Source organism: Cyrtonyx montezumae, unplaced genomic scaffold, assembly GCF_038088225.1.
Source record: "Cyrtonyx montezumae isolate F1298 unplaced genomic scaffold, pur_monq_1.0 scaffold_36, whole genome shotgun sequence".
Classification (NCBI taxonomy): domain Eukaryota; kingdom Metazoa; phylum Chordata; class Aves; order Galliformes; family Odontophoridae; genus Cyrtonyx; species Cyrtonyx montezumae.
This window is the reverse complement of record NW_027072041.1, coordinates 12646624-12665185: the sequence shown is the minus strand read 5'-3', so window position 1 is coordinate 12665185 and position 18562 is coordinate 12646624. Positions and strand designations below refer to the sequence as shown.

The 18562-nt window shown below is 39.9% G+C and overlaps 1 protein-coding gene across 2 annotated transcripts in view; it reads right to left on the bottom strand.

Moving 5' to 3' along the window:
* The window catches only part of ARB2A (ARB2 cotranscriptional regulator A), a 247419-nt gene that overhangs the window by 184657 nt on the left and 44200 nt on the right, over window positions 1-18562 (bottom strand). For both annotated transcript variants that reach the window (XM_065745600.1, XM_065745602.1), the window contains exon 5: window positions 7011-7076. In XM_065745600.1, coding sequence (XP_065601672.1) covers window positions 7011-7076 — 66 coding nt within the window. The remainder of the gene's footprint in view (window positions 1-7010; window positions 7077-18562) is intronic.

Sequence of the window (18562 nt, the reverse complement as noted above, 5' to 3'; positions counted from 1 at the left end):
AACTGCTAATCAATACTATGAGCAGCTAGTTAGACTTTGGTGATTACCAGAAATAAATGAACACACCTGAAATTGGTGGATTTTTACCATCAAGCATTAACTGGACTTGGATAACAAAACAGCCAAAAAGAATAAGCAGTGGAGATAAGAGACCATTGTTTCTCAGTGAAAAACAATTCCTGGCTTTCTAGTAGATCAAGAGAACTACTGAATGAAGTTTTATCTATTGAAGTGAAAGAGCAAAGCATTGATAAGTTAGAAGATTCTGCAAAGTGAGACCTTTCAGTACTATTGTCAATAAAACATGTTAGCAATTATTTAAACTTCCATCTCAGACTTTCCCAGAAGCTGTTAAAGATGCATTTAATTCAGAAGCACCCTCTATTTGTCCTCAACAGCTAAAGAGCAGCAAAGATCAATCACTGATTATGCCATTTAAAACAGAGAAACACAAAGGCTTCATCTGGATAAAAAAAGAAAGAAAAAAAGAAAAAAACTTCAGGCTTCTTTGTATTAATAATACAACCTTCAATGGAGCACAAAATGAGAAATTTAAAAGAAATAATTGAACTGTTTCTCTGTGAATATGAGACTCTTCATTTAAATTTTCAAGTCCAGGAGCAGACACTAAACATGGAGAAAACTACAGTATTTCACGCAAACAGTAACACAAAATACATCTTCTCTGGATGAAAAAGGGTTTGGATTTATATTTGGCATAGATGTTAATGTGATGAAATGTCAGGCAGTCTTTCCAGATTCCCAAACTGTTCTTTTTATATATATATACATATATATAAAGGAAATTTACAAATAATTGTTTCCAAAGCTGAAGATGCCACCTGAAATAAAGACAGCAGAGTTGGACTTTGTTCAGGAGGTGGAAATTAAGAGAGACAGGAGAACATGAAACGCTGTCAATGAAGCACACAATTTCAGAACACTTCCGTATACTGGGAGGAAAAGCATTCCAGTTCACACAGTTCTGAAACAAATGTAATGTACTGAAACATCATTACCCTACCAACCACATTATGAGCTGACAGAAAAACAAAAGACACTATACCAACTTTCTGACCCCCTGTGACAAAGTTCAGGAATAATATTTCCATATTTACCTCAGACATTTATTTTATTTAAGGACCAGAACGGACACACTGACCACACTAGTGGTCCCAGAATCTTTTTTTCTGACAACTTCAGGTTGATTAGTGAAATAGTATGAGAACAGAATGTTTACAGACTCTCTCATTTTTGGTAGCCAGCAAGTTTTGAGCTTCCTGGGACATGGTTTATAACTGAACAAGTGACTACAAGAATTCACTGTAACTGTCACACCTCAGTACTGTCAAATGGTTTTTTGGAATGCATTTGTACCTTTTTCCTTAACAGTATTCTGCATCAATGAGTTCCACAATATAATTGGGATCCCTATGAAAAAAGTACTTCCTCTCTTTCAGTAGAGATCTCCTGCCTGATAATTTAAACTTGATGCCCCTTAGCTTCCCTATTATGAAAAAAAGCAAAAAAACATTCCCTATTCATCTTCTCTACACCTTTCATGATTTTATAGATTTGTCATATTCCTTCTATTTTCCAAGCTGTCTAATCTTTCTTTGTCTGAAAAGCATTTCATGCCTGTGATCATCCTTGCAACCCTCCTCTGTATTTTTTTTTTTAAATTCTACATATCCTTTTTAATACTGTGTCAAGATTCCATGCAGTGTTCAAGATGGGGTACCACATAATGAGTGGAATGACTATGTTTTTCTGTTTTGTTCCCAAAACTTCTTAATTCCTAACATCCTATTTGCTTTGAGGGTTTTTGACTGCCATTGAGCACTAACTGATGCTCTCAGAGGGCTATTCACAATCACTCCAAGATCTTTCCTGAGTAGTAATAGCTCATTTAGAGGCCACCAGTGTGACTAAAGAGTGCATTCTTTTCCCCATAATTTCATATTTATCAGAATTGAATCTCATGTCATTTATCATCTAATCATCCAGTGCCATTAAATAATACTCAAACTCATCCAAAAAATTTCTTCTTTCTTTTTATTTAGAAATACGCCAGTGCAGAGCTTAATAACAACACACTGGTTACATCTGTAATGTACAAACATCTTTTCTTCTCCTTTCAGCCAATAATTAACTCACAAGGGGACTCCCGCCTCACATGTGTCATCGTATCTGCCAGTAATGGGTGGGAAGGTGTGACCAAGCATACCACAGAAAGTCAAAATGTGTTTTCTTTAAAAGCATGTTGTAATCTTGTTGGCAGCTTGTTGGAAATCCATGTACTCTTTTATTGACAAGATATTTCTTTTTCATGTGATCTCTGAGGCCTTTGATGAACTCTAGTAGGTCTTTTAAAATGAAAACGGCGCTGACTTTTATCCCAAAATATTATTTCTTCCTTATACACAGCTCTAGGATCTCTCCTGGAGCCCTTACAAAGACCATCATATTCACCCCATATCACCATCATATTCACCTCACATCATATTACCATGTCTCTTTTGAGAGAAGCTGATTTAAGCAGTAAGTTACATACTGGTTGTGTGCAGCTTCATATTTGATTTCCTACAGAACCCTAGGCTTAAAAACCGTCTCATCCAGGAAGATGATTACTGTACAGTAAATCAATTTGCTCTAAGATATCTGCCACTGATATGCCAATTTCAGACAGCTCCTCAGAAGTACATCCTGTTTCCAAGCCCCCACCTCTTCAAAAAAAAAAAAAAAAAAAAAGTCTAGTGTGAAAGTCTCTGCACAAACGGTATTGGAAAAATCATTCTTGTTTTTCTCATTCAAGATAATGATTCAATATGCATGCAGCTTGCCTATCGGCTTCATGAACTGCTTTCAAGTGCCTTGAAACTAGAACAAGCTCCTTAAATTCATTTTTGAGTAACCTCATTGCAATATGAAACTTAACATCAGCTATAATACTCTTTTCTATCTTCCTCACTTATGAGTCTTAATCTTGCCACAAACAGTCTTACTGTTTCTATCAGATTTCAGTTTAAATTATGTTTCCTTGTGATTTTACCTGGGAAATTTTGGGGTGATGTAAACGCAGTATTTAGGTAGCTCTAATCTCTGACCTTAATTTTTGTAGTTTTCTTCATAACTTGCTTTTGAGTGTGAAAAGGGCTTTTGACAAACAACAATAATTAACGACAATGTTGTTTATACCTTGTAACAAATCTTCCACACTGCTCAACATGAAACTGCACTGAGAGTTCGCCCTTCACTCCAAAATGCAATTAAACTATGACACTTAGGAGAAGCTGGAAGCAATACATTTGAAAATGGTTTAAGTGTAGTGGTGACAAACTCCATCAGAACACCAGTGCTTACTACGAATATCATAAAAAAAGAGTAAATAATAAACAGTTCTCCCAGGCTAGACACTCAAATCTCAAAGCGGAGAAGAGAATACTACATGTGTGACAGAGGTGATGGCAGTATGGTGAAACTTAGTCCAAATCTGTTCATCTCCTTTCTAATAGTGATTGAAAACCTACACAGAGCAACTATGATACTGTTTTCTTACAGAAAACAAGAATGGCCAGACATCATATCATTGTACATTCTTCTAGGCAGAAGCACACTTTCATGCTGTCTGTGGAGTGCTTTGTCACTTCTAAGGGCTAATCAAAGAATCATAGCATTGCCTGGGCAGAAAAGGACCTCAAAAATCATACAGTTGCAATACCCCCCTGCCATGGGCAGGGTCACCAACCAGTACTCCGGGCTGTCCAGATACACATTCAGCCTGGCCTTGAATGCCTCCAGGGATGGGGCATCCACAACCTCTCTGGGCAGCCTAGTTAAGTGCGTCACCACCCTCTCAGTGAAAAACTTCCTCCTAACATCTAACCTGAATCTCCCCTGTCTAAGTTGAAAACCATTCCCTCTTGTCCTATCACTATCAACCCATGTAAACTATCATCCCCCCTCCTGTTCATATGCTCCCTTCAAGCACTGGAAGGCTTGAGCACAGAACCTTCCTTCTCCAAGCTGAACGAGCCCAGTTCCCTCAACCTTTCCTCACAGGAGATGTGCGCCAGCCCTCTGATCGTTTTAGCAGCCCTCCTTTCCAGTCCATCTTTCAAATCCATACCTCTCCAATTCAAAGAGAAGGATGCAGTGAGGGACCATGTCAAAGACTTTGCAGACGTCCAGGTAGATGACATCCATCACTCTTTCCCTGTCCACTGATGCTGTCACTCCATCATAGAAGGCCAGCAGATTGGTCAGGCGAGATGCACCCTTGGTGAAGCCATGCTGGCTGTCTCAGATCCCCTGTTTGTCTCATATGTGCCTTAACATGTCAACCAGGAGGATCTGCTCCATGATCTTCCCAGGCACAGAAGTGAGGCTCACTGGCCTGTAGTTCCCTGGCTCATCCTTTCTCCCTTTCTTAGAAATGGGAGCCGTGTTTCCCTTTTTCCAGTCTCTGAGGATTTCACCCACAATTTTTCAGATATGACGCAGAGTGGTTCAGCAGTCACATCAGCCATCTCTCTCAGAACCCTGGGATGTGTATCATCCAGCCCCATGGATTTACGTACTCAGTTTCACGAGGAGGTCTCTGACTTGTTCCACTGTTCCACTGGGATGAAACCTGCTCCTGTCACCCTCACCTAGAGGATCAGAGTCCTGGCAGACATGGGGAGCCTGGCCACCAGTGAAGACCGAGGCCAAGCACTTATTGAGCACCTCAGCTTTTTCTATTTCTGAGGAAGCCAGTTCTCTGTTCTCATGTATCAGATGGGGAAACTCTCCTTGGCTCTGCCTCCTCCTGCCTATGTACCTGTAGTAACCCTTCTTGTCAATTTTCACATCCCTTGCCAAGTTCAGCTCCATCTGTGCCTTGGCTTTCCTGATCTTATCTCTGTATACGAGGACAATGTCTCTATGTTCTTCCCAGGCTACACAACCCTGCTTCCACTTCCTGTGCATCTCTTTCTTCTCACTCAGTTTAAGCTGCAGGTCCTTGCTGAGCCATGCCGTTTGCCTGCCTCCTCTGCTCAATTTCTTCTGCTAGGGGATAGAGAGCTCTTATTCTTGCAGAAGAATGTCCTTAAAGAGCTGCCTGCTCTGTCCTGTCCCTATGTCCTTAAGGACAGTTTCCCAGGAGATTTCATCCAGCAATTCCTTGAGCAGCCAGAATTTTGCTCTTTTGAAATTCAGGGTCCTGACTCTGTTTTTTGCCAGGCCTGCATTCCTCCAGATCACAAACTCCACCAGAGCATCATCACTACAGCCCAGGCTGCCTCCAATCTTAACCTCTCTAATGTTCTGTTCTGCACAGGTGAGCACCAGGTCCAGTATGGCTTTACCTTGGGTCAGTCTGTCTAGTACCTGGACCAAGAAGTCATCCTCAACAGACTCCAGGAATCTCCTGGATTGTCAGGCACTCACCAGGCCACTAGCCTGGCAGTTATCCAGGTGGTTGAAATCACCAATCAGGACAAGAGCCTGCGAGTGTTACACCTTCCACAGCTGCAGCAAGAAAGCCTCATCAACATGCTCTTCCTGATCAGGTGGCCTGTAGTAGACCCCAACCACCAGATGTCCTTTATTGGACCAATCCCTGACTTTATCCCATAAGCTCTCAACCTGCTCATGGCTGTTACTCAGATACAGCTCTTCATGATCTATTCACTTCCTAACATTGAGGGCAACTCACACTCCCCTCCTACCTTGCCTATCCCTTCTGAAGACCATGTAGTCCTCAATCCCAGTATGCCAGTTGTGAGAATCATCCCACCATGTTTCTGTGATAGCACAATGATCATAATTTTCCAAGCACATCGTGGTTGTCCACTCCTCCTGCTTATTTTCCATGCTGAGTGCACTGGTGCAAAGGCACTTTAACTGGGCTTTCTGGCACCCTACCTTTCAAGAGGCCCTCCCTCAAACCTCCAAAAGAAATGTGAAGTTTTCCCCAACTGCTTCACAGAGGGATGGGAGAAGGTTTTGAATGGGGAGTTGGCAACATTACCTCCTCTGTGGAGTTTCCAAGAATATCCTATATGACAGTTCAGAGGTTTTTCCCAGCAATCTCCTGATGCGACCCAAGACTTTCTCTGTCCTGTAACACTCAACTCTCTTCCCCCACTGGATCTAGTATAAAATTCCAGACTCCTTGCTCTGTCCTAGCAAGCCTCATTGCATCTCCTTCCCCCTTCCTAATCATGTATTTTCGATGAACACCAGCAGTTTAGAGCACGTGCATGCTATAAGCTACTGAAGACGTGTTTTTAAACAAAAAGAGATGGAATGGCTTGCTGAGACTCCACTTAAGAGGTTTTTTCTCTGCTGGAGGCACCTGTCTTTAGTTCTGGAAATCCATCCATAAAATATGCACTGTATGGGAACTGCTGAATCACGACCTGAACCACTGATTGGTCACCTGAGGTGAGCACCGAGTCAGCCATGGGGGCACAGGTGAAGGTGATATACCTGTGTGATTGGAAGGGGTGGAGCCTGGTTCCATCTCTCCCAAACCCCATTTAAGGGCTGACCACCACCAGGGAAGGATCTCTTCTTGGAGATCCCTCCCACGTGGAGTCCTCTGTGAGCCTTGACATCCTGAAGGTGAGCCATCTTCTCTTTTGTATTGTTTGTATCCTATCTATATAGAACTACTCAAAATATACCATCATCTCTACTATTTCTTTGTGAAGTACCATCCTTGGGAGTTATTTACCCCACAATTCACAAACAACAATTCAAACAGCTTACTGATCCACTACCCAAAACTGGGAGATTCTGAATAATCTGGTGTCTGGCAAGATGAGGAAGGCTCAGTTGGAAAAATCAAGCATATGAATAGCCAGGCAAAATCATTTATCCAGATATGCACACATGCTACATGTGAAATCAGTGCTCTAAGACAACACCTTGCACAGAACCCATGATGCTGAAAGTGAATCACAGTCTCTACATTTTACAGATCCAAGTGAAAAATATTTTCGAGAAATATTTATACTTACTGGGAGAGTGACTTTTTTCAAGCGGCATTCCTTTTCCAGTAGTCCGTAAACATGTTTAGTAACAATCTGGAGGAAAAAATAGACCAAAAGAAAAGCAAACAGAAGTTAAACTACATACAGTAATTACACATCTGGGCAGATAAATTGAAGGCTAGTTGGTTAAACTTCTGAGAACTTGCGTATGTTTTGCCACATATCTGAATTCCTTACTATACAACTAATTATACAACTTAGAGCTTTATACAAAAGGGTCCTCTTTGTCTCTCAGTAAAGACTGCTCGCCAGTACAAAGAAACTGTAACTGTACCTGTGAATCCATCACCTGCTGCTGTGTGAATAATTATGTGCCTCAAAACTAAGGATTATAACCAATTAACATATACTCAGGGGCACAAGAAAGGATCTCTTTTGCAAAGAAATACTTTAAAAGCATTTTTTCCATAAGCAAGACTCCAGAAACCCCCTCCCCTGCAGGTTCACTTCATGAGCTATGTGGAGAACAGATCTTTAGTCACCCTTAGCACAAGTTGCCTTGCCATTTCTATTCATTGAACTGGGGAGGGATGGGTCAGAGGTGTTCCAGACAGTAAAAAAAAACTCTGACTGATTTCCTGGTATGGGGGATTTTAAGTCTCTTGTCTCCATATAGAAATGAAATAGAAATTTTAGACCTAAAACAAAATGAATTATTTCAAAGAGCAATGACAACAACAACAAAAACTTAGCCCAGTCACAACTAATTTGTTCCTGCCTCAAACTTAACCAAGTTGTTCAGACTTCAAAAATTTACCTCATATCTAAGGACATTTTTTTCATCCTTATATATTGTTAAGAAAATGGAGATGCAGATGGAAAAACTTCTAAACTATTATTAATTTGGGAATTAAACTGAGGAACAAACTGAAGTGCTTTGTCCATATGGGGCTGTAAAAATGGTTTGGAAGTAACTGCTTGGATTTCACTGGCAGCTGAAGCTTAGAAAAAAAGGCAAGGGGTTGGGAGGGCAAATTAAAGAGGAAAAAAAACCTGCTCATTACGAGCTTCAAATAGTGCCTGCCTTCATTTTAACGCTTGGGGAAGTATGTAAATTCCAGACAGGACAAGATCTAAGAGTGGAAATGTTGCACTAAGAATATCTGGATAGAAACCCACCTGGTATTCTTTAGTCCAACTGCTCAAGGCCACAATTACTGCCATCTGAACCCATAGCATATTAAGCCACAACAGAAATGCTGCCGTAACAAAAGCTCTCAAGTGATGGCATCTTAACAACACACTATGAACTGAGCAAGTAGGAGCCAGGGTATCATAAACTTCAATTTTAATTTTCCAAATGCAGAATTACCAAATAAAGTTTCAATGAAGTCCAACAGTTTTCATTATGTACATGTGAGCAAACATAATATGCAAACATTTGGAACATGTTTGAACAAATTAGAGGTACTGATGAAAGCTAATTAAAAAAGTTGTACCTGTCCCCTGCCTTCTCTAGTCCTCTACTACACAAAAAACTAAACCTTTATTGGGATTCTGTGAATTCTTTGCTACCCTGCTCAAATATGTTTATTGATAGAATTATATTAAAAAAACCCATTATGGTTTTAAAGAAAATCAGTCTTACTGAACATTACTACCTACATGGAAACTGCATTTGGGGAAGGAATTTAGCTGTGAGCGATGAGTTGATTTAAGACATGTTTATCCCCAAAGCATTATGTTAGGAACATGCATACAGTGTAATTTTACCTTCAGGGCCAAACTTTTTATGGTTCACTGAAATCAACTTCAGTGTAATGCCAGTAAGTAAAGCAGTTAAGTTCCTGCAGTCTCAGATACTGATGCTGTACAGACATTAAAACGAATATAATGATAGTATGGCCTCAAAGATAGAAATTTTACTTCTCACTCTAAATCCAGACATCTTCAAACCATCAGAGATATCAGAAGAAGACTTGGAAGTGGAAAAAAACTGCTATGAAGAAAATATATTTTAGGCATTACTTGTAAAAGCTCTTTTTTTGCAGCTATGTGTTACACATCTACATCTTCTATTTTCTTATCCATTCAGATTGTGACGTCTTCAGGGCAGACGTAAACTTTTACTGATTTTTTCCAGAGCCAGACTCAATGGGGCTCTGATTCTAACTGTCTCTTTATGCACTACTCTAACATAATAGTCAGTGATATCAGACTTAAAAAATAGAATGGTTAAATCAGTAGAGCACTCCTGTAGAGCAAAGATATAATCTAAGGAATGATTTCAATAAGAGAGAGCATGAAGAAAAAAGGTTGAGGTTGCTAATGGGAATGTTAAGATTTAGACAATGAGACACCTGAACGGCCTCCAAGGCTGAGACCAATTTGAAGACAAAAACTACAGACTGCCCTAGCAAATTTAAGACCACACGAGGTTTTGGTTCTTTTGGCAGCAGGAGTTCAGTGAGTTCAGGGATCTATTTTAGTAATGGCTGGTACCCTCCCAGCTTGAAAGGATGGAAGATAAACAAGATTTCTTGATATTTATGCTTACTCTATGGATCTTCAAAATCATGAGGTCTGCCAACAAGCAGTATGTTGCACTGTAATTCAAGGTAACAAGGCTCCTGGTGAGCAGGAAGCACCAAGTGTCTGCAATGGGGCAAGAAAAAGAGCCAAGACTAAGGCTTGCCCAGCATGTGTGAAATTAATGGCCTGGAGGAAACAGTAGACGGGGAAACAATGGCTGTGCTCTACTTCCTTTAGTGAACACTGGGAACCTAACTTTAAAGTGTAATGTCTCCTCACTGCCTGCCTCGAGAACTAGGGAAAAAAAATCAATGTCTCACTTCCTGTAAGCCTAAGGATTTTCAGCCATAAATGATGTCACAGCTTTTCTTACTTCAGCTGGACAAGAAAACAAAAACAAGCCAACAAAAAAAGCATAAAAGCAAGCTAGCAAGAGCAGAGACCACAGATAACTGAATGAACACATCCTGAGCAGTAGGAACAGCAGATTATCCTGTGAGGTACATCAAAAATACAAGTACCTAACTTCTGCTACCATTTCCTGGTTATGGATTATTTTTATCTACTATGGATTGCATTTAAAGCAGTACTACATATGGTTCAGGACAGTACAAAACAATAAACCTGACCTACATATTATCTAAACAGAGACAATACTTCCAGAAGTATCTTTTCAAATAACTAGGGGCCCAAAATAAGATATCTATGAAGTACACAAGTCTTATATAGACCTATGTTATGAACAGTAATATTTATTATATTTGAAAAAAGATTAAAACAACAATATCCAAAAGTTTCACCTGGACAGCCTGCTGCAGGGAGCTGCTTTGGCAGGGGGTTGGACTGATCTCTAGAGGACCTTCCAACCCCTACAGTTTTGTGATTCTGTGATACAAATTTGAATACTAATACTTCCAAAATGTTAGAAATATATAAGGATAAAAAAAAACAACCCAAGACAGATAAATTTAATTCAACTCCTCCATATGGATCCACAATGAAAATAATTTTAACAATGGAGCATTTACATTTGATCACCTGGATAGACAGCTAGGAGGACAGAGACAGAGAGAAGACCAGAGAAACTTTTAGACAGAGATGAGATTTTACTCTTGCATTACTAAGCATCTTCACAATGGGAGCCAAAAAAATAATGGCTCTACGGGATCTATGGAGCACATCTGAAAACCCAAGTTCTGCTACATATAATTCTAGTAGACATTGGTTGGTACGGTCTGCATATGTCTGCATATGGCTCAAGTTCTAAGATTATATTGTTCATATAAAGAACTAGTTTCAACTGTCAAAAAGCACAGAAAAATTCTGTTAGAAACATCATTTAAAATGTTTGCAACACATCACTCTGAAGCCAAGAGACCAAAAGATCAATACTGGCATACAACTGAAAACAGAAATTAAAGACTAAGAGACATTTAGACTAACTAGTTACAAAGATTCTGATGTAGAGAAGCCTAAACATAAGCACAGAGAAACAAAAGGGTCTCTTCAGCATAGTCAGTGAGCACTGAAGATCTTTAAATAGCAGAAGTCTGGAAAAGAGGACAACTGAAAGTACACCTTCAAAGCACGAAGGCGTCTCCAAAAAACTTCAAGTAATATCCCCTGAATTTTAATTCAGTAAGAAATTGCAGGAAGTATTCTAAACTATATGAAAAATGCAAGAATAAACTTGACACACGGGGAAAAGCTGTACATGACCCACTGGTGAACTTTTTCATAACACTGATAGCCAGGTATGCAGATAATAGATCACAACTCAATGACTTCTTTGTTACACCTACATTCTAATCCAGCTGAACTGTTTCAGTATACCCTACAACAAAAACCATGCTGGGAGGCAATGAAGTGCACTGAGCCTTGCCAGGCAAGCCTTCTCCCTGCTGATCTTCACAACCCAGGCTCGCTGAATTCTCTGCTTCCTTGAGAGTGGTCACGCTTTTGAAAACAACCACAGGTAACTTATCCTGCATATGAACAGGGCAGCGAACTTGTTGCAGAGGGGAAAAAAGAACAAGATAAAATAAACTACTTCCCCAAAATGAACTCTGTGCTAAACCAATAATAAGCAAATGGCACAGATCTTTGTGCTGTGTAGTCCTCTCCTTCTGCATCAGCATCTACCAGTACTCACTGGAAATCTTTACCATGCCATGAATGTTCATGGATTCACAACTGATGTGAGAACCCTTCAGTTTGTGCAAATCAAATGTCTCATGTCCCTCTCTTCTGCCGTAAGTGCAAACCTACTGAACAAAATGCTAGTGACCCTGCCAAATGGTTAGTGTAGTGTTAACACATGATACAGAATAAAGAACATGTGGCAAGACAAACATACAACCAGCTGACACTACAACCAACCACATGACAGAAGACAGACTACAAAACCTCGGAGAAAGGACAAACTGTTAAAACACACTGTCCACACCACTGCTTGCTCCTTCACGCTTCTAGCAGCTGGGGGAAAAAAATAAAAGGATCAAATTATGAGAATAGAGACACAACTACTCTCTCAAAGTTAGCAGCCGCCACTTCACATGAAGGACAAGGAGCACTGTAATGCTATATGTTTATTCAAAGGGCAGGAGGCTTCTGCCTGCAAAGCTGCCCATCTGTGAAACAACACCCCTTGGGCACCCTGTCAGACCACTCATTTCCATTCATTTTTCAAGAAAGTTCTGAAGATGATCTGCAGAGCAAGATAATTTAATGGTGATAATTTTACTTGAAGCTTTAGAATACCAGCTAGGATTTTTAGAATTACATAGATGATATATATAAAAGGAAGTGGATTATGGACAAGAAAAAAAACACAGATGGTGTGCCATTTTCCTTCTTGCCTGATTCCCTCTATTTTCATAAGGCCTACCGTAAGCAAATCTCAACACCTTCCCATTGTGTTTATTATTCTTCTATTAACCTTACGAACTCACAATGCTTTAACCTCAAGGTTGACCACATCTACTACTAAAATAACTCACGTGGATATAATTAACCATGCTTTGAGTTGAAATAAGAAAAATTAAACTGTTCTTTTCCTTTAGAGAATCCAGACAATTCAACCTTTGTGTTCAGTTGCCAGTTCCTACCTTACACTGAAAATGTGCAAGCGTTCAGCATTATCAGTTTGCCTGCCACTTCTGTCTATAAGCCAAAATCAATGTAATTTGCCTTTGTATTCTTTTATTCTTAAATAGGCTGCTCTGAAAGTAATACCTCCTATTTGTTTCCATGGAAAATACAACAGATACAGAGAGAACAACAACGCTGTTTAACAGGGAAAATTCTCAGCTACAAAGCACTGTTTTTCAGTATCACTGTCAGCTACCCATTTCCACTAGCAGAGAACAGGAGCATACATGCTGGGCTCTTAACAATATGTGCCACTGGAGATGACCCACTGTTGCTGTCACCACTGCTGAAATGCACCACCTACCAGCTCACTGCGCTCACACCCACTGGGTGAACATCAGAAAATGTCAATGGGTGCTGTTTTCTCCACACAGAAGAATTCAGTGACACACCTTTACTTCATCTTCATCTGCACTTCCATGTCAGACACCGTTCTGTCATACTGCCCCTCCGCTGCCATTTGTCACATGGCAACAACATGTAATGGGATATTGGTGGGAAGGTTCAACATCTGCTGCCATACCACCACCGTCTGCTTCTGACATTGTGGGCCAACAATATAAAATATGAGGCACTGCTTTCGGAGCAGGCCTCACAAGTACGTCTGACTTGACACTGCACAGCAGAGCAAAAGAATTGCTGTCAGATCCCTTGCCCTATTAAATGCTTAGAAATATCAATTCAGCCTTGACTTACAGCCTTCTTGAATCTAACTTTTCTAAAGAAAATGGATCCCTCTCATGTATAGAAGGAATATTATTTTCAAATGATTTAAATACAATCTCTGAGATAGATCCCTAGGTATTACTAGTAATTTTCCAAGAAATTCGTGGCTGTATGCCCAGGCTGAGTTTTTTTTTTTTTAACTAATTAAAAAAAAAAAGTAAAAACTACTAGTAGCAATATGATGACCAAATGATCCACTGCTGAGTGTAATGTTCATTCTTATACTATCAGATTTATCTCCTAAATGATAATAAGCACCTTAATGGCAAAAAGAGAAAATGAGCAAGAGAAGAAAAACAATGCTTCTAACATACAGTAGTCAATCCACAACTTCTTTCCTTTTTGCAGTATAAGAGCATCAAGGCTTAGCGAAAAAAAGATGCAAAATGAATTCCAACTGTCTGCCCTGCGGCAAATCTCAAGTGGTGGGACTGACCCGAGGCTTGCTACTGTGGCTGCCATATCCTTGGTAGAATGAGCTTTATTTTGACCCTCAAGTGACAAACCCGCCAATAAGTAACAATGAGAGATGCAAAGGAACATTTTTACATACTGGTCTTGGACAAAGACGTACCTAAGAACTGGGATAAACAAAAAACAACAACAGCAAGAAAAAATAATCCACCATCACTATGTCAGAACAAAAAATCCTAAAAGCTGAATGGACTTTCTAAAGGCTCTGTTCACTGCAAGCTAAAAAAAAAAATCAATGGCATTTTACAAATCCACAAAAGACCTCACTTGGATTATAGTGTGGGAGAACAATTCATTAAGATGGAATTGACATTACCTCTAAGGGATTTCTTACGTTTTCTACTGAAAGCAATTCAGTTCACTCTTAATGCATGGGTGTGATATTCTAGATTCTAATTTGACTGATCACAAATAGGATTTCAAGATCTTTTGAGAGAGTTAAATGAAAAATAACAGGGATTTGTCATGAATGTAGCATACGCTCTTGTGATTTGACCCTATGGTTTGTTACATGGTCTTTGCTGACACCTGTTGGTTTATTTTTCTTTTTTTTTCTTTTTTTTCCTTTCTTTTTTCTTTTTTTAATTTTTATTTTTATTTTCCAGAAAGCATTTCAAGCTTTAGAATTCACTTAACGATTATCCAGCTTCATAAACTGCCGAATTATACAATCCATCTTAAGGAAATTTCCAGTTTTCTAAAACTATATGTACTTGAACATCTATGTGCATCACTGTGAAGCAGAGGTTTCAGTCAAGTACCTTGTGCTAGAAGCAATTAAGCATCAGCAGAAAGCATCACCTCCATCCCCAAACCAAAGTGAAAATCAAAAAGGTGAGGAAGTTGCAAAAAAAAAAAAAAGAAGGAAACTCAATAAGATACACGAGTACCACTGAAACAAATGCAAACGAGGCTCATAAACACATTTTAATATTCCAGTTCAGGAACTAAGCTTCGGATTATTATGTTCAATTTTTGTATTAGTAATGAGTTATAAAAAGGCACCTGGAAGAAAGACCAGTAATAATTCTGATTATTACAAGCACTAGTGAAGGACACTGTGGATTAGGTGGAGAGATGCTGCTATGCACTTCTGAAATTGTAAAAATCCACACCAAATCCAACTGGTGTATCAGATTAACATGGTTGAAGTATACCGGCTTTTGTAGTCACAGACAAAAAAGTCAGTGATGTGTCAAGCATCTCATTTTATCACCTTTGATTCCTCAGCAGAAATGACCAGATAAATATTCACAGATGGACTGAAGGCTTAATTTTATGTAAATCCAGAGCAGAGCTCAAATTGTCACCTTCTTTCCATCGAAAGATGTCTTCACCATTTTGCCACCATGCTCCAGAACAGCGGTGGGTCAAAATAAATTGGATTTACATAAATTTGGCTGAAAAGAGCTATGAATCTGACCATTAGCACTACTTTTTGCTTTTCTTGGCACAAATTGTGGTCAATACCCTTAGAAGCAAATACAAAAAAAAAGGGTATAGTTTCAGTATTAAACTCTTGCATCTTTTTACTAGGTCAAGTAAACCAAATAGATCACAAAGAGCTTGTTAACTCACCACAGCCCTGACTCTCAGTTGCTTTAAATAACTGACAAAAGCCAGGAGCTAACTTCTAAGAGAACTGGCTACCTTTCTTTGTGCTTTTCCAGTACATGGTTAGGATACCTGGTACTCTGAAAGAAACTTCCCCTTAAGGAGAGAAAAGCTTGCCCTGAAGGCACTGTCTCTTTTGGGGATATCAAGCTGAAGGTTAAGAAAACACCTTGGACAATGATGAACCTTTTTCTATTCTCTTTCCTCCCTGTTTCTCAATAAATGGTTTTTGTTTTCCATTCCACATAATTGAGCATGTCTAACCTAGTCTTGTGTTTTGCTGGCAGGGAAACTCAGGGAGCAAACTACAAAAAACTCTAGGTAACGCAAATGTCAGTAGAACTTTTGACCAAGATAAAAGAAAAATGGCTCCATATGTGACAAGGAAAAACCTTGTGTTTAAACTCTCATATCACCTGAAATCATTTAGTGTAATAACATAACATATCAAAATGTCTTCATTAAATCAAACTTGGAAAGGTTAACTCTAATGCTTTTTTATTTTTAGTTCTAAAAAGAAGAAATACTGGTGGCAAAGACTTCGTAAAATAAACATCAGTGGCTGCACTACTTCATATAAAAAGAGGGCAATACTGAAGGATATTGGTAGTTGTTCATTTTCATGATGCTGCTCAAAAAGAATCTTCCTATGAAATTATGACTGATGAACTTGTGTAGCCAATTACACAGCATACTTTTTTCACAGAATCACAGAGTCATTAAGGAAAAAAAATAAAAAAAGACCTCTAAGATCATCTAATCCAACCCATCTTCACCATGCCCACTAAACCACGTCCCACAGTGCCACATCTAGACATTTCTTGAACACTTCCAGGGACAGAGACATCACTACCTCCTTCATGACTGGCAGCCTGTTCCAGTAGCTCACGACCTTTTCTGAGAAACATCCAACCTGAGCCACCCTGGTGCAACTTAAGGCCATTCCTTTCCCCCCATAAGGGAAGAGCAAGTCTGAGTCTGACTCATGAAACTGAAAGTATAAAAGCATACGAGGTTGGACAACATGCATCCCAGGTCCTAAGGGAGCTGGCTGCTGTGGCTGTAAGCTGCTCTCCATCACATCTGAAACGTCGTGCCTACCATGTGAAGTCCCCAGGGACTGGAAAAAGGGAACCATCACTCTCATTTCCAAGAAAATGTGGAAGGAGGACGTGGGGAATGGCAGGCCGATGAACGTCATCTCAGTAGCTGGCAAGATTGTGGGACAGATTATCCTGGAAGACATGTTAAGGAACATGAGGATTAAGAAACATGATAGGGTCCAGAGGAGAGCCACAAAGAAGATCAAAGGGCTGGAGCACCTCTCCTCTGAAGACAGGCTGAAGGAACTGGGCTTGATTAGCCTGGAAAAGAGAAGGTTGCAGGGAGCCCTAATTGCAGCCTTCCAATATCTAAGGGGAGTTTATAAACAGAGAAATCACATTTTTACATGGGTAGATACTGATAAGAGAAGGGAGAATATTTTTAAACTAAAGGAGGGGAGACTTAGATTAGATGTCAGGTGGAAATTTTTTATTGAGTGGTGAGGTGCTGGAATAGATCGCCCAGAGGGGCAGTGGGTGCCCCATCCCTGGAAGTGTTTAAGGCCAAGTTGGATGCAGCCCTGAGCAATCTGATCTAATACTTGATCTAGCAGCTGGCAACCCTGCCTGTGGCAGAAGGGTTGGAACCTGATGATCCCTGAAGTTCCCTCCAGCTGAAGACATTCTGTGATTCTACTGTAATCTCTTGTCCTGTTGCTACCTACCTGGGAGAAGACACTGACCTCCATCCCACAGCTTCATTTCAAGGAGTTGTAGAATGGTAAGGTCTTCCTTGAATTTCTTATTCTCCAGACTAAAACAGCCCCCATTCCCCCAGCCATCTCTTTTAAGACTTGTGTTCCAAACCTTCAGTGTCTTTCTCATAGTGAGAAGCCAAGAACTGAACATAGCATTCAAGGTGCAGCCTCACCAGTCCCAAGTACAGCGGGACAATCACTTCCCTGTTACTGCTGCCTACACTATTTCTGATGAAAGTGAGGATGCCACTGACCTTCCTGGTCATGCAGAGCCTTCCTACTCTCAAGCAGACTGACATTTCTTCCCAATTTGATGTCATTTGCAAACTTATTGAGGGTGCACTCAATCCTCTCATCCCGACTACCAATAAATATTTTTAACAGGGCTAGCACCAGCTCTCATGATCAGCTGCTGGTTGGATTTAACTCAATTCACCACTCTGGGTTTTCCAAAGAAAGCACATCAGTATACTACTTCTCATTAAACAATGCAGAGGAAGGGGGAATGAGGGCTGCAGTCAGTTGGTAACACTCTCTCTGCCCCTTCTCTTGTGTGTATTTTATTATAATCATACCACAGTCACAAGCCTGAAGAGATCTATGTTCAGTAAAGGGATATTAAAAAACAGAAGGATGCATGAAAGCCATTTTAAACTCATTGCATACCAGATGAAATAGAGTAAACAAGTAACAGTCAAGAGAGTAAAATTAAAAGGTGTGAGGGAATAAAGCTTAGGAATCAAACAGATTGTTGCCTAAGAACAACTTTTTATTGTTAGAATTATCTCTGTGCCACAAGAACAGAGCAAAGAATCTGCATCAACAATCAACTGACCTCCCTGAAATACAGAAAGGTATTAATAACTTTTTACAACACACAGCCTCTGAGTGTCTTTGTTGTCACTGCACATGTCAATAATTTGGTCAAACACCATTGTTCTGCGACGAATGGATGCACAGGCTGATGGGGTCTAATCCACAAAGAGGATGCTGGAGGAGCTCACTAGCACACAGCATAGGCTTAGCATTGGAGAGCAGCAAGCCTCACTGAGGCCTGGGATGAAGCAAGGAGACAAGGGAACAATAACTACAAAGTGCCTATAGTTTTTCTTTCCATGCTTTTTTTTTTTCATCTCTCTCTTCTACAAACTGGAAGAGTAAGCTGTAAGCCATTTTGCCACTGTTCACAAGGTGACCCTAACCTGGTTGAGTTCCAGAGCACTATTTCACGAGAAACAACAGCAGATCCTACTGTGTTTGCAATGTCAGCTTGGTAAGGAGA